The sequence below is a fragment of the Cherax quadricarinatus genome, chromosome 73 (genome assembly GCF_038502225.1).
Source record: "Cherax quadricarinatus isolate ZL_2023a chromosome 73, ASM3850222v1, whole genome shotgun sequence".
Taxonomy (NCBI): Eukaryota; Metazoa; Arthropoda; class Malacostraca; order Decapoda; family Parastacidae; genus Cherax; species Cherax quadricarinatus.
The window spans coordinates 6,636,466-6,663,965 of NC_091364.1; the positions used below are offsets into that span (position 1 = coordinate 6,636,466).

Genomic DNA, 27,500 nt, shown 5'->3' on the forward strand with positions numbered 1-27,500 from the left:
ATATATATATATATATATATATATACACACACACACACACACACACAGAGGCTGTGGGCATCCTGCTCTGTGATTTTGGCACAATATCGTCCAATCAAGAACACCTACCAGGATTATCATCGACAGGCTGGTGTGTGAATATCTGCTGCTCGTGTTGGAAAGGGCCAGAAGACTCTGCATTTCGTCTCTTCCTTCAGAATCAAGAAAAGAGTTGTGTATGTGAATTCAGTGAGGGAACATAACGGTCACTTATGGGTAGGAGAGGTCGGTGATGGGAGGCCTCATGGAGGAGGAGGCGGAGGTTGAGGGGTAAAACTGTGTCCCCCCCCCTTTCCCTTTCCCCAAACAGGCGCGTATACACCGTGTGCTCATGTTACAACAATGGAGTGTTTGTTCACCGTGTGTATAGTGTATATAGTGTATAGTGCGTAGTATGTGCATGGTATGCGCATAGCATGTGTAGTGTATAGCGGTGTGTCGTTTACAGTGGGGGCTGTGCACACAGCATAGTGGTGTATAGTAATAGGTGAACAGAGCATTGTGGTGTATAGTGACTTGTCGTGGGAGGGAGTGAGTGCCCTACTCCGCCTCATCACACATCTTCCACTCCTCCCTTTCTTCCACCATCCACTACAAGGACGGGAGACCCCTCTCCTCCCCCCACTACCACCATGAACCACATGCGGTATGTGCCATGCGGCATTTTCCCTTCAGCCGGGGCTTACCACACAGTTTGAGGTATGGCAGATGATGAAGCCAGCCAGCCACAAAGCCAGGTAAACAATGCACCCAACAATGAAAGAAGAGGCACATGTCAGGTGTGTGGAGAGTTTCGAGCACGCAACAGGGATGGCCGCATTCGTGCACACAATGGGTGTGTGGGATCACATATGCCCCCAGCAGAGAGCAGCCCACAGCCTCCACAGGCAGATGACAATTCCAATGGCAACCTCCTCACTTGCGATAACCTTCTGTTGGCATTCAAATCCACTGTTAGCAGTACCCTATCCCACATCCCTAAAGCGGCTCGCCCATATGCAGCAGGGAAATTCACAGACCTTCTTAAGCAGGTGAATGGAGGTTCCACCAACTTAGAAGCCCGAGGCACCATCAAAGCATGGCGCAACCTACTCCTGTTCGGCAATGTCTGTCTTGCAGTTCCTGAAAGACGAGGCAAACTGCTAACCACGTCAGTTATCAAGGCAGTGCACAACTACCCAAGAACGAATAATTGTGCCCCTCTGCCCCATCATCGCAGGAATCAAAGGGGTAGGCCCAAGAAAAGTCCCACTGAAAAAGAGAAAATTTGCGCACGGGTTAGCAAAAAAATCGAAGAAGGTAACACAGTGGGAGCAATCAGAATAATTACAAGTGACGACACTAGCTCCCAGAGATGAGACCACGGCCCAAGCACTAAGAGACAAGCATCCAACCAGGGACACCATAGCCATCAACGACAACCCTGAGGAAGACCCCATCACTGAACAATTAATTTTGCCAGAATCGGAAGTCTATAAGGCGATCGTGTCATTTCCAGCAGGATCTGCAGGAGGTTACACTGGAATTCGACCTCAGCACCTCAAAGAGATGGTAAATGCAGTACTCGGTGAATCTGCATCAATTCTTCTCACCGAGTTAACAACTTTCGTCAACAACTGTCTGGCTGGGCGAATCCCAGAAGAAATTAAAACCTTTCTTTTTTGGAGCCTCATTATGTGCTTTGAAGAAGAAGGATTGGGGAATCAGACCCATTGCTGTTGGTAACAATCTTCGCCGTCTCGTTGCCAAAACAGCAGTAAGAAACATTCGCCTAGAAGCTGCCAGTTTACTCCAGCCACACCAACTGGGCTTTGAGGTCTCTCAAGGTAGTGAAGCTGCAGCTCATGCAGCAAGGGCCTACATCAGGGACCTACCAGAAGACAAGGCCGTAGTCAAACTTGATTTTAGAAATGCTTTTAATATGGTGAAGAGAGATGCTGTCTTGCCAGCTGTTTGGGATCTGTTCCCCAGTCTTTTTTCCTTCATTTCAGCCGGCTACAGAAAACCCTCAATTCCTTTGTCTGGAAAACATGAAATTCAATCATCAGAGGGTGTTCAGCAGGGTGACCCACTCGCTCCACTTCTCTTCTGCTTGGCAGTAAGAGAACTAACTTCCAGCCTATGCAGCGAGCTCAATATCTGGTACCTGAAGAAAATAAATGGTATAAAATACCGACACTTTGGAAACATAAACACATATGCACATAAACACATCTGGAAGCCGAGCGTTTCTCCACCATTATTCCTTCGACTGTCACCTGGCTCCGTTATGTTGACTACATTCTCCTCATAACTCCCAGGCGCTTCAACGTTCAAGCTCTCCAAGACAAGCTCAACCAGGTCGAGCCCTCAATCCAGTTCACACTTGAAGAAGAAGTCAACAACACTCTTTCTTTCCTTGATGTTCTTCTCTGCAAAACTGACCATGAACTTCGTTTTAAAGTCTATCGAAAACCAACCAACCAAAACGATCTTCTCCACTTCTACTCTCACCACGACACCAAAACTAAACGTGGTGTAATTATAGGCTTCTTCCTGCGCGCACTCAGAATCTGCAGCAATGAGTTCCTTGAGGAAGAATGCACTATAATTGAACAAGTATTTTCTAAACTCCACTATCCTCGTCACTTCATCAGAGACTGCAGACGGCGGGCATTAAACATCTTCAACACACCCAGAGAAGACACTGCCGAGAAGAGATACATAGTCCTCCTCACCAACTCCATTGCCAAACATGTTTCCAACATCTTTTCCAATACATCATTCCAAGTATCTACCTCCACAAACACGACCATCAAGGACATCACCAGTAGTAGACAGGACAAGCTTCCATCCTCTGCAGGGTATACATAATCCCTTGTAATGACTGCAACAAATTATACGTGGGCGAAACATCAAGAGGCCTCCAAACACGCATTTCAGAACACCAATACGCAAGCAGGACTGACGATACAAGGAATGCCTGTGTACAACATCGCAATTCACACAACCATTTAATTAACTACAGAAACTCAAGACTTATCGCCACAGAAGACAACACTCAATACCGAAGAATCCTGGAATCATCGCTTATCTCTATAACCAACAATTTCAATCAGAACAATGGCTTCTATAACATAGCTGAACCACTTGCCAAGAAACTTCTTCATCGCTATCCCACATAAGAACATAGAACACTGCAGAAGGTCTACTCACAACTTATCCAATACCCCTGCCAAGCTACCAAAGACTCCATAACCCCACCCGGTGGATCATCAGATGCAGCATTCTCCACCTGACCTCAACATTCTGAACCTGACTATAAATACTCCCGTACCTTCCACCCCAAGTAGATCTGTTTGTGACTTGAAAAAGCCTACTGTGTGGGCGAAACGTTGTCAGTAAAGGATCACATTAAACTGCATATGTGTTTATGTTTCCATCTGGTACCTGGATGACGGCACTCTGGCAGGTACTGAAGAGTCCCTGGTGGGGGACCTACAACGGGTGAAAACACAGGGAGAAGACTAGGGACTCATCCTCAATCCCTCCAAGTGTGGAATCATCACAGCGAACCAGGAAATAATCAATACTGTGCGAAGAATCCTCCCGGAAGTCTCTACTACCACTCTGTCCAACAGTACCCTCTTGGGAGCACCACTGGGTCACCAGGCCATCGACACTGTCCTCAGGGACAAATTGAATGACCTGATGAGAATGGAGGAGAGAATAAGCGATCTTGATGCCCATGATGCTCTGTATCTCCTCACAAGGTGTCTTACTATGCCAAGACTCACTTACTTCCTGAGGTGTGCACCCTCTTTTGACAACCCAACACTCGATGAATATGACGCACGCCTGAGATCAACTTTTAAGAAGGCACTGAACCTGTGTTGCAATCCAGAGAGGAAATGCCTGCAGCATTCTGGGCACGCGGCCCACCGCAGGGGAGCTGGACGAAGTATTCGAGATGTAGCTCTGAGTTACCTATGTTGTTTTACTTTCTGTTGTATTTTTGTGAATGTTTGGCCAATGTACTTTGTCTATAAATAAAACATACTTGAAATATAAGGGGTGGTAGGAGAAAATTCTCAAACAGCTTCAGGGAGAACCTTGAGTTTTCCTTGAAGCAAGTTTATTCTTTTCTCTGAGGATGAGGGTCCCTAGGACAGTTCAAGAGGTGGTACCTCCCTATATATATATATACACGTAAAGACTATGAACGGGATAAAAAAAAATTGACCATATTTCATTACCAAAATAAGTGGAATATTAGATTTATGAAAACAGAATTAAAAATTCTCTTGCTCTGTATATAATAATATTTTGCGAGCGTTTAGATTAAATTTGAGAAGCTTATTAAAAAATCAATAAAATTACGTGCTTGTTCTAAATATTAAATGCTTTAAACGAAAAAATAAATAATTCTTAATTTCTCTTGGGATATTTTATTTTTTATTTCATTGTTTATTTTGAATTCCCGTGACTATTTTCTACCGTTTTTCTTTGACTTCCCCAATTTTTTTTTGGATAAACTGATTTCGTCCTTGAAATTTATTTTTTCTATTTAATTATTATAGTTTTAGTTATTTTGGACAAAAATATGGAGAACAAAAATTTATTGAGATAGATTTACAATGGTTTTGCGCTGTTTCGACCGCAACTTTTTTTTCTGACCTTTTTCCTGTTACTGCTTACTGTTGTTTTATTGTCAAAAATTTCTGTTATCTGTTGAATTAGGAGTTACTGTTGAATGTTGAATTATTCTTATTATCAGTAGTAATAGTAATAGCTATTATTATTAGTATTAGTATTAGTATTATTATCAATATTATTATTAATATTATTAATAATAGTTATTATTATTATTATTATTATTATTATTATTATTATTATTATTATTATTATTATTATTATTATTATTATTATTATTATTGTTATTATTATTATTATTATTATTATTATTATTATTATTATTATTATTATTATTATTATTATTATTATTATTGTTATTGTTATTATTATTATTATTATTATTATTATTATTATTATTATTATTATTATTATTATTATTATTATAATAATAATAATAATAATAATAATAATATTATTATTATTATTATTATTATTATTATTATTAACTTGATAATTTATTACTAACTGTGAGGGTTATCAAGCTTGTAACAACGTATATTTGCGTAACTTTTATTGCAATAAATCTCATCTTATTTACAATAAATCCTCTGTATTAGCAACAAATCAAAGGAATCCCTCCCTACATATCATAGGTTTAAATCCTAAATTAGTCGCGCGCATCACGCGTCTTTAATTACGATTAAATCCCTCTAATCCCACTGTAATTCAAATGTTTAAAGTTAATGTGTAATTTTGCAATTTTTATGGGCCTGGAGTCTACGTAGAGGGTTTTCCGGGGGTCAACGCCCCCGCGGCCCGGTCCTTAACCAGGCTTCTCAGTGATTCAGGGCCTGATCAACCAGGCTGTTACTGCTGGCCAACGTACGACCTACAGCCCGGCTGATCGGGTACTAACTTTAGGTATCTGTCCAGTTTCCTCTTGACAACCAGGTGTCCATTGGTAATCCCCTTTATGTATGATGGAAGGCTGTTGAACAGTCTTGGGCCCCTGACACTTACTGTTTTCTTTCAGTGTAGTAATCAGAACTCAGAGGTCAGTACCGTGACTGGGACAATACACAAGTAACTCTTACATAGGAGAGAGAAACCAGGGAAAACGTTTCGGCCCAACTTCGATCATTAACTAGTCACACACTAACACACGAAGGAAGTAACGTAGTGTAAGGTGCACCGGGTAGGAGGAACAGCATCACCTGCAAACAGTAGATTATAAGATCACACCCGCTCCTCTTCTTCCCAAGGCCAGAAACTGATGTAGTGGCCGTCGTTGCAGCATCAGTCGCCTCATCATCAGTACACTTATTTCCCAGGCACTCAAGAACTTGAGGTTTTCGTGCCAGGCTTGGATGATATACCTGTACCTTTCATAGGTTCCGAGTGTTTTTCTACTTCCAAAACCCAGTCATGGAACATGCTCGACTGGTTTTTGCCTGGTCAACCAGGCTGTTGCTGCTGGTGGCTCGCTGATCTACATATCCATCATAGCCCAGTTGACCTGGCACCAGTAAAAATTCATGTCCAGTCTCCTCTTGAGGGTCTCTGCATTTGTTCCAGCAGTGTTTCTGATATCTTCTGGTAAAGATGTTGAATAGTCTGGGGCCACGGATGCTGATATAGTGTTCCCTTATTGTGTGCACTGCTCCCCTGCTTTCGCTGTGTTTATTTTGCATCTCCTCCCATATCTTTCGTTCCAGTATGTTATTACGGCAGTGTGCAAATGATGTGGGAACCGAGAAAAATGAGAAGACACAAGAAAGCACTTACCACAGATGAGGTGAGCATACAGGAATGAGAAAGTTCCTGAGGCGAGCACAATAAGGAAGAATAAGAACGGTGAAAGACTCGGAGAAGAATGAGATAATCAGTCCCTCAGAGACTGATTACCTCATTCTCCTCCTCGTCTTTCACTTTTCTTCTCAGTACTGGACTGAAGAAGCCACTAACCGATGAAATATTTCCTCATTAAAGATTCCCAAATGTTGCACAAGACTCTCATTCTTCAACTTGTCGGTTTTTATAAGTTATTTACATCACAAGGAATAATAAATTGAAGGTAAGTCGGTCCCTAAGACGCATATAACTGGTGGCACTCAAGCGGACATGTAAGTACAGAGGCCAGACAGAAAGCAGACAGCTTGGAAGCCACAACGAAGCTGTCTATTGAGCTCTCTACTTGTATCTAGATTAAAAACTATCATGAATTATCAATATTATCTACAAGGAAGAGATCTCTTTCCCTCTCTCTCTCTCTCTTTCTCTCTCTCTCTCTCTCTCTCTCTCTCTCTCTCTCTCTCTCTCTCTCTCTCTCTCTCTCTCTCTTTCTCTTTCTCTCTTGAGAAGTGTAAGAGAAGAGATACAGACACTAATAAAGCTGAAACAGAAAGCAAAGAGGAAACAAATGATATAATCAGAAGTTTAGAAAGAATTAAATAAAAATTATTTGGAAAACGTACAGAAAAAGTGATGAGGTGGGGAAAGTGGGAACAGAGAAGAAAAAGAAATGAACATAGGAATCAAGAACAATTATGCAAAAAAAAAAAAAAAAAACACGGAAAAAGCTAAAAAAAATTAATTTCAAAAATGGCACAGCAGTAAAAGCCAATAGAAATTCGAGGCAGATGCATAGCCATAAAAAAGTGGTAGAGAAAGTAAGAAACCAAGTTAAAGACTTGATAAAGGAAGTGGAGAAGGAAGAGGAAGGAAAAGGAAGTAACTATTTACCGAAGATTGAAGGAAGAAGCAAGGATGAGGAGGAGGGGGAACAGAAAAATAAACAATAATAATAAAAATTAACATAACAGAAGGTAACGAACTGATTCGTAAGGGAATGAGATAGAGTTAACTGCTGGAAAGAGGCAAGATATGACCATAGGTCTTTAGAGAAGGACAGGATTTACAAGTCACTGAAAGTGGTACAACTTCCAGGCTTCTGGGAAACTGGAAATTGAATCTGATTACAGAGAGAGGGAGAGAGAGAGAGAGAGAGAGAGAGAGAGAGAGAGAGAGAGAGAGAGAGAGAGAGAGAGAGAGAGAGAGAGAGAGAGAGAGAGAGAGAGAGAGAGAGAGAGAGAGAGAGAGAGAGTGAGAGTGAGACGTAAAGCGCTATGTGCCTGTTAGTATCGTTGTCAAGTGTATTTTCTGTAAGTTATCAATGTTAACATTGCCTGTATGTGGTTAATATCAACATTGTCTGCATGTTATCAATACATCATAACATCAAGATTACTATATTCCGACAACTTGAAGAATTAGACATGTGAAACAGCTGGTTTTCTTTATTATGAAGACGTTTCGCCAACCAGTGCTTTAATTGCATTGTTAATGGAAAAAAAACACTTACATACAGTTCAGGACATTTACAAAAGGAAACGTTTCGCCACGAGTGGCTTCATCAGTCCTAATGCAGAAACAAATAAGACACTGGCGAGACGTCTTCAGAATAAACATGCCGAGTTTCGCTTATGTGTCTAATTCTTCATTTTTCAATCACAAAAAGAAATGTAGCAGACAGGGCACCTTTCTAGAATATAAGAGATTCTCTACCACTCTAGCAGAAACTAGAAGAGCTGGTAATATGGCAGAGTGAAACTAGATACACAAACTAGATACACAGTGTTGGGGTATGGCATCTTTCTGCGAGGACGCTTCGCCCAGCACCAGGGTGAAGGGATCAGCTTCTTGGTTCACGGAAAGTCCTCACAGCAAATTGCCATAACCAGAGGAGAGCAGGAAGGAATATCAGTGACATTGGTGTACGTTAGGCAACTAATGTGACATTTTATTGTGGCAATGTTTCGTTCTCCAGGAGCTTTGTCAAGCTTTCCAGCAGCTTTCTTAAGCTCTCTAGGAGTTTGACAAAGCTCCTGGAGAGCGAAACGTTGCCACAGTAAAATGTCACATTACCTGCACTTGTGTCCTCTTACCTAACACATTGTTGGTAATTCTACCAACATTATTACGACATTGCTGTAGTCAAAGCAGGGATGTTTGATAAGTTAAAGTCGTTGATGGCAGCTGCTGGAGCATTGAAGCGGGGTTCCCAAAGTACTGGTACTTGCACTTTTGCTGTCATTGAAGTTCATGGACGACCCACCAGAGGGAAATGTATCTTACGTTTGCACTATTTCGTCGATAATGTGATGCAGATTAGCAGTATAACCGGAGAAGAGAGAAGAGGGGAGCGACGAGCTCTCTCTCTCTCTCTCTCTCTCTCTCTCTCTCTCTCTCTCTCTCTCTCCTCTCTCTCTCTCTCTCACATACACACATTCTCTCGTCTCTCCCAATTTCCCCCCTCGTAAACACAGCGGTATTGCTTACAGGAAATGGTTTAAACTCTTGTTAAACTCTGGTCTCCCTTGCTGGTAGAGCGACAAAATTTACGTGGGGTAAAAATCAGGAAAGACTTATTTACAAGAGTTTATAAACACAGGTTCCCTTTGCGGCAGAGATGATACCAGTACACAGAAACACACAGGGACATCTCACGCGTTGGAAAGATGCTGAGCTGGTTGTGGTCTTCAGGGTAAACAGATATGAGAAGATACCTTTACTATGAAGCTTCACTCAGTGTCTATCTTCCCCCATCAACACCATCGTTCGTGAAGCTGGCATCGTTTATGTAGATGGCAGTAATGAACATTTCCACAACTTTGGCTTATATCATCAAAGAGACTTTCACGTGACACAGCAGGTAAGATATACCCTTCTCTACTTCCCATAATACTACTACTGCTACTGCTGCTGCTGCTACTACTACTACTACTACTACTACTACTACTTCTACTGCTATTACTACCACTACTACTACTATTTCTACCACTACTACTACTACTGCTGCTGCTACTGCTACTATTACTACTACTATTGTTGTTGCTGCTGCTACTATTACTATTACTACTACTACTACTACTACTACTACTATTGCTACTACTACTAGTGCGACTACTATATTTCCCTCTGAAGTACACGTAGAGAACAATAAGAAGAGTACAACAAGACAAACACAACAGGAGAGTGCAGTAAGAAGAGTACAAGACAGTTCAGTAAGGATAACACGTCAAGGAGAGTGCGACAAGGAGAGTACAAGAGTACAAGGATAGAGTACATACCGTCTTGTTGCCCCTGTTGTGGACTATACAGTGAAGATAAGCGATATCGTCCTTTAGAGCCGTGACATTCTGAGGAGGTGACGGGTCAAACATCGGCCCAGGTGAGTTGGGTTCCCAGGGCAGGGGGCGCCGATCTCCCCCAGGTGGCAGCGGGGGCTCCGCAGGTGCCCGTACAACACCGTTGGCATAGGAGTTGGCACTCATGAACTTGCTACAAGCAGGAGATCCTGTCAAAGAGGGAAAAAATAGCTGAATAAGTCTGTTAGTAGCTGAATAAATCTGTCAGTAGCTGAATACATCTCTGAATGGCTAAATACATCTGTCAATAGCTAAATACATCTGTCAATGGTTGAATAAATCTGTCAACAGCTAAATACATCTGTCAATAGTTACAAACATTTGTCAATAGGTGAATAAATCCGTCAATAAAACATAAGAATAGAGGAACACGGCAGCAGGCCTACTGGCCTGGTCTCAGGGCAGTTCTAATAAACGCCTAATTTTACATGAATTAAGAACTACTAAGAAACTAGACAAGGAAGATTAGCATACTAACTGTAAGAAGTTTGCAAGATTTATCTGTTTTATTACGTGTTCCTGAGAAAGTCCTGGAAACCTGCCAGAGTGCAAAACTTTTAACAGCCTTCCATTGCATTTGTGTGACAGGACTGCTTTATTGTTATTATTATTAATTATTTTTATTCTTATTCTTATTGATGTTGCTCTTATTATTTTAGTTATTTCTTCTACTACTACTACTACTACTACTGCTACTACTACTACTACTACTACTACTACTACTACTACTACTACTACTACTACTACTACTACTACTACTACTGCTGCTGCTGCTACTACTACTACTACTACTACAACTACAACTACTACTACTACTACTACTACTACTACTACTGCTACTACTACTACTACTACTACAACTACAACGACTACTACTACTACTACTACTACCACTACTATGACTACTACTGCTACCATTACTATGACTACTACTACTACTATTACTACTACTACTATTACTACTACTACTACTATTACTACTACTACTACTACTACTACTACTACTACTACTACTATTACTACTACTACTACTAGTATATTCAAAGGAAAGCGCTAACCCGAAGGGGGTCATAATGTGCCTAGGGGAAATGAGAGGTAATGAGGTCTTATCCACGGAAGGAAGCATGATAGAAGCAGCTCCAAATTCTTGGACCAGGAGTCTTTGGTCAAGAACAATTACAGTGAAAAAATTTTTTTAAACGATTTCTGACGATTTTTTTTTTGTTTGGACAGTTGTTTTGCGTTTATTTTTGTTAATTAAAAAAACTCTAGTATTTTTTTTTTTGAGTATAAATTGAGAATAAATTAAAAGGTCTCTTGCTTTTTGGAGTTATTTAAATTTTTTTCTCCCCGAGGATTGATTAATGGCAAGGGAATGGCTTTTTTTTTTTTAAATTGTTTTAAAAATGGCAAAAAAGAGAACAATTCTGCCTGGTATTGTTTCCACAAATTTTACAAGTTTTTAATTCTCCAGGGATTTTTTTCCTCCTCTCGGAGGTATTCACAATTCTTGTCAGCACGCTTCCACTATGTACAAATCCTCGGTGTGCATTTCGAGAATGCAAGAGTCTTCATTGTACAACTGTTCAGTGGTAAATTTTACAATGTACAAGTCTTTGGTGTACAATTCTTCAATATACAAGTCTTCAGTGTACAATTCTACAATGTACAAGTCTTCGGTGTACAATTCTACAGTGTACAAGCCTAAGTGTACAATTCTTCAGTACATAATTCTTCAGCTTACGATCCTAAATCCTACAATTTTAGTCTACAAATCTTCAGTGTATATATTTCACAGGACATGCAGGCCCCACTTTGCAGCGTTCCACTTTGCAGCGTTCCACTTTGCAGCGTTCCACTTTGCAGCGTTCCACTTTGCAGCGTTCCACTTTGCAGCGTTCCACTTTGCAGCGTTCCACTTTGCAGCGCTTCACTTTGCAGCGTTCCACTTTGCAGCGCTTCACTTTGCAGCGCTTCACTTTGCAGCGTTCCACTTTGCAGCGCTTCACTTTGCAGCGTTTTGCTAATACAGCATCTTTCAATTATACTTACTCTTCCTTTATTCAGGCTTCTTGCAATAAATATTTTCACAACTTACTATAAGCTAAGTACAGAAATATTTTAAGATAAGTAATGATTGTACTGTGCATGCATTTTTTAGGCCTAGATATATTTTTCACCTAATATGTGATAGTGTAAACTTGTTATCAGGCTTTTATATGCATTTGAAAGTGTAAATAAAAGGCTAAGTTTCACTTTACAGCGATTTTCAATTTAGAGCCATTACCTTGAGCCTGACCTGCTGTATAATCGGGGTCCTACAGTAGCTCAGAACCTAACGTGCTGTATAAACGGGGGTCCTACAGTAACCCAGAACCTAACCTGCTCTATAAACGGGGGTCCTACAGTAGCCCAGAACCTAACGTGCTGTATAAGCGGTGTCCTACTGTATACAGTACTTTAGTGTACAATTCTAAAGTGTACAGAGCCTGAGTGCACAATTTCCTTTGTAATGGAAGATTTTAAAACAACTTAGTGTTTTATTTATACCTGACTCAAGTTGGGAAAGTTTAATTGAACTTGATTTATATAACTTAACTCGGCACTAAAACCTCTTCACTAAGTGATTTGTAACGCACAAGAAACTGTTAGAATTATGTGTTCACTGTTATTAATGTTCGTTATGTGTTCACTGACCTTGAGCATATAAGATGCAGGCTGATTTTCCAAGACTTTTCTGTGGGAAAAAAGCTGGCCTTATCGCCTTATTCCGGAAAATACGGTAACTTTTCACGGTTTGGACTTTCTTGTCTTTGTATTCTCGTGTATAATTCTACATGTTATTAGACTGTCCGCGTGCACCTATAACAGATTGAAAATGCAGTTTCTGCTCTTTTTGCCTTTCATCATCATGAAGTTCCTATTTAATCTTTTAGTAACTCAGACCTCTGGTTAAGTGTGAGATTCATTAAATACAAACAAAGGCGTTTCACAAACACGTTCCAGTGTCAGGAGATATCCAATATCGCGTTAAATAGCTTGCTGGAGAGTTTTCTTTTTACTCGGCTTTGTGTTAAGGTGTTTGTAGTTAAGGGAAGAGAATTTGCTTGAGGCTCCCAACGGTCACTGATTTTAGTTACAGCAGCAGGGTGGTGGTGTATCGTTTTCTATGTTTGTAGTTACAGCAGCAGTGTTATGATTTCAATTCAATACAACAAGCAGCCAATAAATGGTACTGGAAGAGAAGAAGTAAAACTTGGGTGGTGGTGACCGTAGAGTTTATAAGTTTGGTGTTGGAAGAGTAAGTGTAACGTGGGTAGCAATGACCGTTGAGTTTATACCCTGGCTGGTATAGGACATAGTGAAATTTGGGTAGCGTTGACCGTAGAGTTTATACTCACTGTTGGAAGAATAAGTGAAATGTTGGTGGTGTCGCATCTTCAGTGTTTGTAGTTGCAATAACATCTTTCCACACTATAAGGGGTTCATGTTAGTCCCTATGAATGACGCCTTCGTTGATGAACAAAACACACGTGTAACACCTAGGTGATAAAGATACTCAGGTGTTGCACGTGTGTCTTATATTAACTTCTCGGTATCATATCCCGTTAATGTGGTGAGACACGTATTGTTTGTGTTACGAGTCCCGAATTTAAACGTATAAACTCCATAACGTCTCCTTCGTACTGTTTACCACGTCCTGCACATGGACGTCTGTACACACCAGTTCTACTGGTGATAAATTCTGTGTATCTAAGCATCAAGAATGGCTCGGGACGTGATATCTGTTATGATAGCGCCACATGCTGAGTACAGCTGTTGTGAGGCTTCTTGCAAATGAATGGTGCCTGTATGAGTTCTGTTTAGTAGATATTTGGACTTTCTGAAGCTGTCTTATATCTCGGGTGATTTGTGACAGAAATTTTAGTAAGGAAAATATGTTGCTAATGGTGTCACAATACTCTTTTTTTTTCTATGGTATACAGATGCTATGGGAAGAACACAAAAGTTAAATAAATTTAATCTAGATTAACCCAGAGAAATGTCTGTGGCAGCTTAGGTTACTAATCCATCAGAGTTAATCTGAAAAACGTCTCTTTCTTCTTCAGAGTTGATGATTGTGGTATTTATTGACTTGGTCCAAAGAAAATGGATTTCAGCCAGAATTTAACAACCAAGACATTTATATTTACTTGAGTTGAAACACACACACACACACACACACACACACACACACACACACACACACACACACACACACACACACACACACACACACACACACACACACACACATACACACACACACACACACACACACACACGCACACGGGCGCCTGGCAAACCTGAGAATAGCGTTCCGATACCTTAATAAGGAATCGTTCAAGACACTGTACACTGTGTATGTTAGGCCCATACTGGAGTATGTAGCACCAGTCTGGAACCCACACCTGGTCAAGCACGTCAAGAAGTTAGAGAAAGTACAAAGGTTTGCAACAAGGCTAGTCCCAGAGCTCAAGGGAATGTCGTACGAGGAAAGGTTAAGGGAAATCGGACTGACGACACTGGAGGACAGAAGGGTCAGGGGAGACATGATAACGACATACAAGATACTGCGGGGAATAGACAAGGTGGACAGAGATAGGATGTTCCAGAGAGGGGACACAGGGACAAGGGGTCACAACTGGAAGCTGAAGACTCAGACGAGTCACAGGGACGTTAGGAAGTATTTCTTCAGTCATAGAGTTGTCAGCAAGTGGAATAGCCTAGCAAGTGAAGTAGTGGAGGCAGGAACCATACATAGTTTTAAGAAGAGGTATGACAAAGCTCAGGAAGCAGAGAGAGAGAGGATCCAGTAGCGATCAGTGAAGAGGCGGGGCCAGGAGCTGAGTCTCTACCCCTGCAACCACAATTAGGTGAGTACAATTAGGTGAGTACACACACACACATATACTCACACACACACACACACACACACACACACACACACACACACACACACACACACACACACACACACACACACACACACACACACACACACACACACACACACACACACACACACACACACACACACACACACGCACACACACACACACATATACTCACACACACACACACACACTCACACATACATACATACATACATACATACATACATACATACATACATACATACATACATACATACATACATACATACATGCATACATACCAACGACAGGGTATGCTGAGTACAATTTAATCCCTAGTTTATGGATTAAATTATTCCTGACTGGTAATGAACAGATAACGTGCAGTGTTCATGACCCTCGTGCAGTCGATTGGCTTTAAACCCATTTACCAATCCAATCAGGAACTCAGAGGAACCTGATTCACCGGTTGAGTTGTGACCAAAAGTAACTAGAACCTCCGTGCATGAAAAGTAATTCATTTTGGATATAGCAGTCTCATAAAACAAGAATTATATTTTTTAACCCTTTAGAGAAGACAACGAAAAGAAAGTTGAAAGACCTGGGAGTGGTCATCAATAACGTGAATGCACAACAAACATTGTCTATCCTCAACCTACGAAGCTAATAGATTAAAAAGTGTCGTTAGTAGAAGAAAATGTAAAAATTATATGTTGTTGTGAAGAAAGTGGAAGCGCTAAGCCCGTATGGGATACAGACGGGGTAAGCGTCTGAGGTAATTAGGCTTGATCAGAGAAACAGGATGGCAGTTCCATTGCCTTGAATTAAAAGATCTTTAATGTCGTTCAAGGATCGTATCACACAAGCAATTTCTCTCTCTCTCTCTCTCTCTCTCTCTCTCTCTCTCTCTCTCTCTCTCTCTCTCTCTCTCTCTCTCTCTCTCTCTCTCTCTCTCTCTCTTTCTCTCACACACACACATTTATGTACAGCCTTTGTTCTCGTGTTCTGGCCAGTGATCAAACAACCTGGTCTCACAGGGCAGAGTAGAGAGGCGTAACAAGCAGCAGATGCGTAAAGCGTTATAAATGCCTCTTCTGTGCACCTTTTGCGTATAACAGTAGTACAGTCTCTTTGCACATCTCATTCAGCAGTAGTTTATACCTGCCTATTTCAACAGTAATCTCTGCGTGCGTATTTCTTTCAATAGTCTATGTGCGTATTTCATTCAACAGTAATCTTTGTGAATGTATTTCTTTCAGTGGAAGTCTATGTGCGTATATTTTACGCTCATTGTCTTGTTTTTGTTGGATAAAAGAAATATAATTATGCGAGAATTTTCTGAATGTTGGTACAATTCTGATGAATTTTTGTATATTAGCTCCAGTGTGATTTTTTGAACGTATATCGCTCATTTGTGTGTGTGTGTGTGTGTGTGTGTGTGTGTGTGTGTGTGTGTGTGTGTGTGTGTGTGTGTGTGTGTGTGTGTGTGTGTGTGTGTGTGTGTGTGTGTGTGTGAGTACTCACCTAATTGTGGTTGCAGGGGTCGAGACTCAGCTCCTGGCCCCGCCTCTTCACTGATCGCTACTGGGTCCTCTCTCTCTCTGCTTCCTGAGCTTTGTCATACATATTCTTAAAACTATGTATGGTTCCTGCCTCCACTACTTCACTTGCTAGGCTATTCCACTTGCTGACAACTCTATGACTGAAGAAATACTTCCTAACGTCCCTGTGACTCGTCTGAGTCTTCAGCTTCCAGTTGTGACCCCTTGTCCCTGTGTCCCCTCTCTGGAACATCCTATCTCTGTCCACCTTGTCTATTCCCCGCAGTATTTTGTATGTCGTTATCATGTCTCCCCTGACCCTTCTGTCCTCCAGTGTCGTCAGTCCGATTTCCCTTAACCTTTCCTCGTACGACATTCCCTTGAGCTCTGGGACTAGCCTTGTTGCAAACCTTTGTACTTTCTCTAACTTCTTGACGTGCTTGACCAGGTTTGGGTTCCAGACTGGTGCTGCATACTCCGGTATGGGCCTAACATACACAGTGTACAGTGTCTTGAACGATTCCTTATTGAGGTATCGGAACGCTATTCTCAGGTTTGCCAGGCACCCGTATGCTGCAGCAGTTATTTGGTTGATGTGTGCCTCCGGTGATGTGCTCGGTGTTATGGTCACCCCAAGGTCTTTCTCCCTGAGTGAGGTCTGTAGTCTTTGTCCACCTAGCCTATACTCTGTCTGCGGTCTTCTTTGCCCCTCCCCAATCTTCATGACTTTGCATTTGGCTGGATTGAATTCGAGAAGCCAGTTACTGGATCACATGTCCAGCCTGTCCAGGTCCCTTTGCAGTCCTGCCTTATCCTTGTGTGTGTGTGTGTGTGTGTGTGTGTGTGTGTGTGTGTGTGTGTGTGTGTGTGTGTGTGTGTGTGTGTGTACTTGCAGGCTGAAAGGTGTTATCCCATCTTGGTTCGTCTCGTCTCAAGGCTCAGTCCTATCTACTACCACCCCCAGGAAGCCATTCACAACAGTCGATTAACGACCAGGTACCCTTCATGTATACACCTGGAGGGTGTATACTTGGAGGGTGTATACCTGGAGGGTGTATACTTGGAGGGTGTATACTTGGAGGGTGCATACCTGGAGGGTGAATAGTTGGGGATGTTTACCTGGAGGTTGTATAACTGGAGGGTGTATACTTGGAGGGTGTATACTTGGATGGTACATACTTGGAGGATGTATACGTGGAGGGTATATACCTGGAAGGTGTATATTTGGAGGGTGTATACCTGCAGGGTGTATATCTGCAGGGTGCTCGGGGGTCAACGCCTCCGAGGCCCTGTATGTAACCAGACTTCGCCAACGCCCCCGCGGCCCGGTACGTGACAAAGCTTTGCCATAGAAATGACCAGCCTTTGAAGTGACCTGAATCACAATAATTTTAACCAAAATTAAACAAATAATCTTCCCCACCAAAAAAAAAATCGTAAAAATTACCAAAAGCCAGTCATGAAATTGCTATAACACGACTGTAAACAAAGCAGTGAACGGGCAGGGTTTGAACTCATGGTTTCAAGACACCTCCCGCTAAGTGGTTTTGCAGAGAATGATACGATCGTTACTTCTCACCCGATCGTTACTTCGTCACTTGTAACCCGATCGTTACGATCGTTACTTCGTCACTTGTAACCCGATCGTTACGATCGTTACTTCTCACCCGATCGTTACTTCGTCACTTGTAACCCGATCGTTACGATCGTTACTTCGTCACTTCCCACCCGCTAACAATTATCGAACTCGCTATTTACGCTCTGAAAAACTACACCAAAGTGCTGTAAATATCGTCGCTAATTAATGGGAGAGACTTTTCAGTCACGGCTTTGGGCGACAGAGTGCTCGGTAGGTCCAAAAATGACGCTGATATACTAGAGAATATAACGTACAAATATAACGTACAAATATAGCCGGGAGGGGTCATAAATATGCCGTCAGGGCGGGTAGCAGCGTGTGCTTTGAATCTCACTTTGTACACACTAGCAAAAGTAAAGTTATTTACTCGTGAGAGAGAGAGAGAGAGAGAGAGAGAGAGAGAGAGAGAGAGAGAGAGAGAGAGAGAGAGAGAGAGAAATCAACGTGGATAGAGAAGGGAGAGAGGAAGACAAGAAAAATATGAAATATTTATGTATAAATATACATATATATATATATATATATATATATATATATATATATATATATATATATATATATATATATATATATATATACATATATATATATATATATATATATATATATATATATATATATATATATATATATATATATATATATATATATATATATATATATATATATATATATATATATATATATATATATATATATATATATATATATATATATATATATATATATATATGTATGTCGTGCCGAATAGGCAGAATTTGCCATCTTGGCTTAAATAGCAACGCTCATCTTGCCATATAGGACAAGTGAAATTTTGTGTACGCAATAATTTCGCCAAAATCATTCTGAACCTAACGAAAAAAATATATTTCACTGTGTTTGTTTAGTATTAAATTATATATATATATATATATATATATATATATATATATATATATATATATATATATATATATATATATATATATATATATATATATATATATATATATATATATATATATATATATATATATATATATATATATACAAAACAACCACTCTGAAAGAATAGAGAAATTCCAAGCGCTTTCGTGACTACTCACATTATCAAGGAACTATGATAATAGTCATTGATAATGTGAGTAGTCACGAAAGCGCTTGGAATTTCTCTATTCTTTCAGAGTGGTTGTTTTGCATATTCTGAAATCACCTGTTTACTGTGATCTTATTGCATATATATATATATATATATATATATATATATATATATATATATATATATATATATATATATATATATATATATATATATATATATATATAGGTAGTAGGTTGGTAGACAGCAACCACCCAGGGAAGTACTACCGTCCTGCCAGATGACTGTGAAACAAAAACCTGTAACTGTTTTGCATGATGGTAGGATTGCTGGTTTCTTTTTCTGTCTCATAAACACGCTAAGATAACAGGGATATCTTGCTACTCCTACTTACACTTTGGTCACACTTCATAGACACGCACATGCATATATATATATACATACATCTAGGTTTTTCTCCTTTTTCTAAATAGCTCTTGTTCTTTTTTATTTCTTCTATTGTCCATGGGGAAGTGGAAAAGAATCTTTCCTCCGTAAGCCATGCGTGTCGTATGAGGCGACTAAAATGCCGGGAGCAATGGGCTAGTAACCCCTTCTCCTGTATACAATTACTAAAAAAGAGAAGAAGAAAAACTTTATAAAACTGGGTTGCTTAAATGTGCGTGGATGTAGTGCGGATGACAAGAAACAGATGATTGCTGATGTTATGAATGAAAAGAAGTTGGATGTCCTGGCCCTAAGCGAAACAAAGCTGAAGGGGGTAGGAGAGTTTCAGTGGGGGGAAATAAATGGGATTAAATCTGGAGTATCTGAGAGAGTTAGAGCAAAGGAAGGGGTAGCAGTAATGTTAAATGATCAGTTATGGAAGGAGAAAAGAGAATATGAATGTGTAAATTCAAGAATTATGTGGATTAAAGTAAAGGTTGGATGCGAGAAGTGGGTCATAATAAGCGTGTATGCACCTGGAGAAGAGAGGAATGCAGAGGAGAGAGAGAGATTTTGGGAGATGTTAAGTGAATGTATAGGAGCCTTTGAACCAAGTGAGAGAGTAATTGTGGTAGGGGACTTGAATGCTAAAGTAGGAGAAACTTTTAGAGAGGGTGTGGTAGGTAAGTTTGGGGTGCCAGGTGTAAATGATAATGGGAGCCCTTTGATTGAACTTTGTATAGAAAGGGGTTTAGTTATAGGTAATACATATTTTAAGAAAAAGAGGATAAATAAGTATACACGATATGATGTAGGGCGAAATGACAGTAGTTTGTTGGATTATGTATTGGTAGATAAAAGACTGTTGAGTAGACTTCAGGATGTACATGTTTATAGAGGGGCCACAGATATATCAGATCACTTTCTAGTTGTAGCTACACTGAGAGTAAAAGGTAGATGGGATACAAGGAGAATAGAAGCATCAGGGAAGAGAGAGGTAAAGGTTTATAAACTAAAAGAGGAGGCAGTTAGGGTAAGATATAAACAGCTATTGGAGGATAGATGGGCTAATGAGAGCATAGGCAATGGGGTCGAAGAGGTATGGGGTAGGTTTAAAAATGTAGTGTTAGAGTGTTCAGCAGAAGTTTGTGGTTACAGGAAAGTGGGTGCAGGAGGGAAGAGGAGCGATTGGTGGAATGATGATGTAAAGAGAGTAGTAAGGGAGAAAAAGTTAGCATATGAGAAGTTTTTACAAAGTAGAAGTGATGCAAGGAGGGAAGAGTATATGGAGAAAAAGAGAGAAGTTAAGAGAGTGGTGAAGCAATGTAAAAAGAGAGCAAATGAGAGAGTGGGTGAGATGTTATCAACAAATTTTGTTGAAAATAAGAAAAAGTTTTGGAGTGAGATTAACAAGTTAAGAAAGCCTAGAGAACAAATGGATTTGTCTGTTAAAAATAGGAGAGGAGAGTTATTAAATGGAGAGTTAGAGGTATTGGGAAGATGGAAGGAATATTTTGAGGAATTGTTAAATGTTGATGAAGATAGGGAAGCTGTGATTTCGTGTATAGGGCAAGGAGGAATAACATCTTGTAGGAGTGAGGAAGAGCCAGTTGTGAGTGTGGGGGAAGTTCGTGAGGCAGTAGGTAAAATGAAAGGGGGTAAGGCAGCCGGGATTGATGGGATAAAGATAGAAATGTTAAAAGCAGGTGGGGATATAGTTTTGGAGTGGTTGGTGCAATTATTTAATAAATGTATGGAAGAGGGTAAGGTACCTAGGGATTGGCAGAGAGCATGCATAGTTCCTTTGTATAAAGGCAAGGGGGATAAAAGAGAGTGCAAAAATTATAGGGGGATAAGTCTGTTGAGTGTACCTGGTAAAGTGTATGGTAGAGTTATAATTGAAAGAATTAAGAGTAAGACGGAGAATAGGATAGCAGATGAACAAGGAGGCTTTAGGAAAGGTAGGGGGTGTGTGGACCAGGTGTTTACAGTGAAACATATAAGTGAACAGTATTTAGATAAGGCTAAAGAGGTCTTTGTGGCATTTATGGATTTGGAAAAGGCGTATGACAGGGTGGATAGGGGGGCAATGTGGCAGATGTTGCAAGTGTATGGTGTAGGAGGTAGGTTACTGAAAGCAGTGAAGAGTTTTTACGAGGATAGTGAGGCTCAAGTTAGAGTATGTAGGAAAGAGGGAAATTTTTTCCCAGTAAAAGTAGGCCTTAGACAAGGATGTGTGATGTCACCGTGGTTGTTTAATATATTTATAGATGGGGTTGTAAGAGAAGTAAATGCGAGGGTCTTGGCAAGAGGCGTGGAGTTAGAAGATAAAGAATCACACACAAAGTGGGAGTTGTCACAGCTGCTCTTTGCTGATGACACTGTGCTCTTGGGAGATTCTGAAGAGAAGTTGCAGAGATTGGTGGATGAATTTGGTAGGGTGTGCAAAAGAAGAAAATTAAAGGTGAATACAGGAAAGAGTAAGGTTATGAGGATAACAAAAAGATTAGGTGATGAAAGATTGAATATCAGATTGGAGGGAGAGAGTATGGAGGAGGTGAACGTATTCAGATATTTGGGAGTGGACGTGTCAGCGGATGGGTCTATGAAAGATGAGGTGAATCATAGAATTGATGAGGGAAAAAGAGTGAGTGGTGCACTTAGGAGTCTGTGGAGACAAAGAACTTTGTCCTTGGAGGCAAAGAGGGGAATGTATGAGAGTATAGTTTTACCAACGCTCTTATATGGGTGTGAAGCGTGGGTGATGAATGTTGCAGCGAGGAGAAGGCTGGAGGCAGTGGAGATGTCATGTCTGAGGGCAATGTGTGGTGTGAATATAATGCAGAGAATTCGTAGTTTGGAAGTTAGGAGGAGGTGCGGGATTACCAAAACTGTTGTCCAGAGGGCTTAGGAAGGGTTGTTGAGGTGGTTCGGACATGTAGAGAGAATGGAGCGAAACAGAATGACTTCAAGAGTGTATCAGTCTGTAGTGGAAGGAAGGCGGGGTAGGGGTCGGCCTAGGAAGGGTTGGAGGGAGGGGGTAAAGGAGGTTTTGTGTGCGAGGGGCTTGGACTTCCAGCAGGCATGCGTGAGCGTGTTTGATAGGAGTGAATGGAGACAAATGGTTTTTAATACTTGACGTGCTGTTGGAGTGTGAGCAAAGTAACATTTATGAAGGGATTCAGGGAAACCGGCAGGCCGGACTTGAGTCCTGGAGATGGGAAGTACAGTGCCTGCACTCTGAAGGAGGGGTGTTAATGTTGCAGTTTAAAAACTGTAGTGTAAAGCACCCTTCTGGCAAGACAGTGATGGAGTGAATGATGGTGAAAGTTTTTCTTTTTCGGGCCACCCTGCCTTGGTGGGAATCGGCCGGTGTGATAATAAAAAAAAAAAAAAAATAAATATATATATATATATATGTATATAATATATATATATATATATATATATATATATATATATATATATATATACATATATATATATATATATATATATATATATATATATATATATATATATATATATATATATATATATATATATATATATATATATATATATATATATATATATATATATATATATATATATATATATATATATATATATATATATATATATATATATATATATATATATATATATATATATATGTATATACAGAGAAAGGGAGAGAGAGAAATTGATAAAACGTAAATGAAGGAATGAAAAAAGAAAGGGAGAGAGCGAGGGAGGGGAAATGTAGTAAGTGGAAAGAAATGGAGAAAAATAAAAATATAAAGCAAACAAATTCTTCTCCATTCTCATTCTTCCTTCGTTATCTTTCTCATTCTTCTCCCTCTCTCATCCCCATTCCTCTCTCAATCTCCTCCCTCTCTCATTCTTTTCCCTCTCTCATTCACCTCCCCTACTCCTCCGTCCGTTTATCTCTCTTCACTCCCAGCTCCCTCCCTCCCTCCTTCCCTCCTTCCCTCGATCCCTCCCTCCCTCCCTCCCTCCCTCCCTCCCTCCCTCCCTCCCTCCCTCCCTCCCTCCCTCCCCTCCCCCCCTCCCTCCCTCTTTCCCTCCTTCCCTCGATCCCTCCCTCCCTCCCTCCCTCCCTCCCCTCCCTCTCTCCCTCCTTCCCTTCCTCTCACACACAAGAACAGCCACTCAGAAAATTTCTGAATCACCTGAGTGGAAAAAACTCTCTCAAAGAGCATATGATTAATCCCCCGAGGAGAGTTTGGGTGGCTGGTAATCCCCTTGTTCCCAGGAAGGGATAAATCCTTCATTCACTTTCTCGGTGTAATCCCAATAGGCTCAAACTAAATCCGCAAGCGGCCCTATTGATGGATATTTAACTGCTGGGGAAATCCCAGTGAAATCGTCAATGGAATCGACTCCTTAATGGGATTACTGACTGCGGTCCTTCTTGGAATATAGCAAATCCCTCTGTTTGGCTTCATAGCATAAATTCCACGTAAACGGATCATTGAAGTAAATCCCTCAGATAGACCAGTGAGAGGCCCAGACAGACCCTCTGGAGATTTCACTGCCCATGTAATCCCCCCAGAATAATCCACTCCTGCCTATAATCCGTCGTTATGGAAAGGCGTTCATGCATTTCGTGATCCATAACAGTGAATCCGGATTAAGAGATTGGGCATAAATCTCTGACGCGGTGAATCCGGATGAGAGCTGTCAGTTCGTGAGCTAATCCTGATTGATTTCAGTCGTATTTCACCTCCGACTCTTTATTTCTCGGCCAGAGACGCAAATTTATGAGAATCTTACCGGACTCCTCCGTCTTGCCGTTTATTTTTTTTATTTACTGTTTTTTTTTTCTGGTGTCCGCCGTACGTAGCCGCCGGTCAGGTGAAGTTGATAATCAAAGATGTCTCTCTCTCTCTATTTGTTAACCCATTTTCTCTTCCTTTCTTCATCTTCCTCTTTCTCCTTTAGCCACCTTGATTTCCATTTCTCTCTCTCTCTCTCTCTCTCTCTCTCTCTCTCTCTCTCTCTCTCTCTCTCTCTCTCTCTCTCTCTCTCTCTCTCGCTCTCTCTCTCATCTATCCTCCCTTCTCACATTCTCACACACCCCGACGCTTTTCTCCTTTCTCACTCTCCTTCCTTTTCTCTTCCTTTCTCACTCTCTCTTCACTCCCTCTCACTCTCTTCTCCTCTCTCTACCCCCTAAAAAACTTGATAAAGACCAAGCAAATTAACTATACTGTACAAATTAACCGTCTTATCTTGTACAGATTAACCGTCTTGTACAGATGAACCGTCTTGTACAGATGAACCGTCTTGTACAGATTAACCGTCTTGTACAGATGAACCGTCTTGTACAGATGAACTGTCTTGTACAGATTAACCCTCTTGTACAGATGAACCGTCTTGTACAGATGAACCGTCTTACACAGATGAACCGTCTTGTACAGATGAACCGTCTTGTACAGATGAACTGTCTTGTACAGATGAACCGTCTTGTACAGATGAACCGTCTTGTACAGATGAACCGTCTTGTACAGATGAACTGTCTTGTACAGATGAACCGTCTTGTACAGATGAACTGTCTTGTACAGATGAACCGTCTTGTACAGATAAACCGTCTTGTACAGATGAACTGTCTTGTACAGATGAACCGTCTTGTACAGATGAACCGTCTTGTACAGATTAATCGTTTTTTCCTCAAATTTCTTTGAGTACTAATTTGTGAAGAATCTTGGGTCTTTCTTCAGTGATTCTTCTTATTCTTCTTCTTCTTCTTCTTCTTCCCTATCTCTTCTTCCTATCTTTCCTCGTTATTCTCTCCTCTGCTTCCCTGCATCACTCCAGTACATGGGAGTACATGGGAGTACATGAGAGTACATGGGAGTACATGAGAGTACATGGGAGTACATAAGTGTACATTGGAGTACATGGGCGTTCATAAGAGTACCTTAGTGTACATGGGAGTACATGAGAGTTGATATACTAGTACGTGGGAGTGCATGGAAAGGCAGACAGTAGAGGGTTTTAGAGTCCTCCCACTGAGACTATCTGCTGAGAGGAACTATCTACTATAACGTACTACCTAGGTGTTTGAGGCTAGGAATGTGAAGCATTGTTGTTGACAAATAAATTGTTCTTGTTTGAATTTGCTCGCTTGTTTGGTGGTGAACTGCGTTTGTTAGTGTCTGGCTGAGAGCTGTGTTTGTTGGTGTTTGTATGTGTTTTTTTGTGAGGTATCTTGCAATTAGGGCGAATTTTTGGTTATGATTCTCTTTCTCCCTCTGTTTCTCTCTCTGTTTCTCTCTCTCTCTCTCTCTCTCTCTCTCTCTCTCTCTCTCTCTCTCTCTCTCTCTCTCTCTCTCTCTCTCTCTCTCTCTCTCTCTCTCTCTCTCTTTCTTTTTTTTTTTATTTTTTTTTCTTTTTTTTTTTTTTTTTTTTTTTTTTTTTTATTTTTTTTTTTTTTTTTTTTTTTTTTTTTTTTTTACAGGGTTTGACAAGGTTGGGATAAGGATTCCTAACTTTATTGACAGCTATTTACAGGTTAAGAGTTCCTAACTTTATTGGCAAGCTAAGAGCTATTACCTACATCAGCTCATTTGAAAGCATTTTATTGTTATGAGACATACAAGTAGGGAACAGGATGAAGTTGGAGCCATCTGTGGGCCAGCATTTTCATTTGATCAACTGACGTTATCTCGTTGACATCATTATGCTGTACAGAATGTGTTCCATACTCGAGTCATCCTGGGTATGTATGATCTCAGATGGGAGTGATGTTCTGGAGAAGGGTACAGCCAGAGTGAAGTTGCTGCTTTCTGCCCGTCTTGTGGCATAAAAGCTTGTTTCACGCTGTCCTCGAAGTGGATCAAGTGTGGTATTTTGACAATATTGGCCTTGTACATAACAGTAAGGCCACCCACATCCCTCCTATGTTGAAGGCTCTGCTGAAATGACAGATCTATCAGGATAGGTCCAGGCAGGAGATGAGACGTCTTGCTCTGTTCTCTACTCTGTCAAGCAGTCGCAGATGAGGAGGGGGCAGGCAAACCAAGAAAGTGGAGCATACTCAAGGTGTGAGCGTACTTGTGCCTCGTATAGGATCTTGCAACCCCTACTGTCAAGCAGATGGGAGATACGGCGAAGTGCTGTAAGCTTCCTGGCTGCCTTGTTTGCAAGAGTTACAGCATGGTTCTTCATGGAGGTTTAGAGGGTCAAATTTCACCCCAAGGATATCAACTTCTTCTCCAGGTGCCAACATCGTCCCATTCATCCTTACTACTGCACCAGCATTACGATCATGGTGCCTAGAGACGATCATCATTTGCGTTTTCTCAGGTGCAAATGTTACTTGCCATCTATTTCCCCAAGCTGATATAGCTCTCAGCTGGTGATTGATGTAGCTTAGAGCAGCTGGCATTTCTTCTCTTGGATAAGTGAATGTCAGTGTACAGTCGTCTGCATATGCATGTGATTCTGGGATGAGATGAAGAAGGTCGTTGAAGTAGACATTCCATAACAGTGGACCCAGCACACTTCCTTGTGGAACGCTTGCCCCAATAGGATGCCTTGCTGATTCCGTTCCATTGAGGACTACACTTAGAGATCTACCATGAAGGTAATCACTGAGGAGACATAGCGTAGAGCCTGCAATTCCCAGTGCTTGAAGTTTTGCTAAGAGGCCCTGGTGCCACACCCGGTCGAAAGCGCCAGCAATGTCCAGTGCTACCACACAGCTGACTTTGGATTCATCCAGTGACTGGTGCCACTTAGTGGAGAGGTTTAACAACAGATCAGCAGCAGAGTAACCTTTCCTGAAGCCATATTGACGATCACAAAGTAGTGAGTGGTAGTCAAAAAAAATCTGTCATTTGTCTTGAGATTATTGTCTCAAGGATCTTACCAGTGATTGACAGGAGTGACACTGGTCTGTAGTTGCTGATTTCTGCTCTGCTCTTCTTTTTTGTGAACAGGGACTACATTTGCCTCTTTCCATGAGAGGGCCATTTACACTGTACTAGGCAGTGCTGAAAGATGCGAGTTAGAGGTGCTGCTAGCTGGTCT

General features: G+C 40.8%; 1 protein-coding gene across 1 annotated transcript in view; it reads right to left on the reverse strand.

The window, feature by feature from the left end:
* Positions 1-27,500, reverse strand: part of LOC128701149 (zwei Ig domain protein zig-8) — a 608,905-nt gene that overhangs the window by 40,875 nt on the left and 540,530 nt on the right. The window contains exon 2 of the mRNA XM_053794749.2: positions 9,783-10,009. Within this exon, the coding sequence (XP_053650724.2) occupies positions 9,783-10,009 (227 nt within the window). The remainder of the gene's footprint in view (positions 1-9,782; positions 10,010-27,500) is intronic.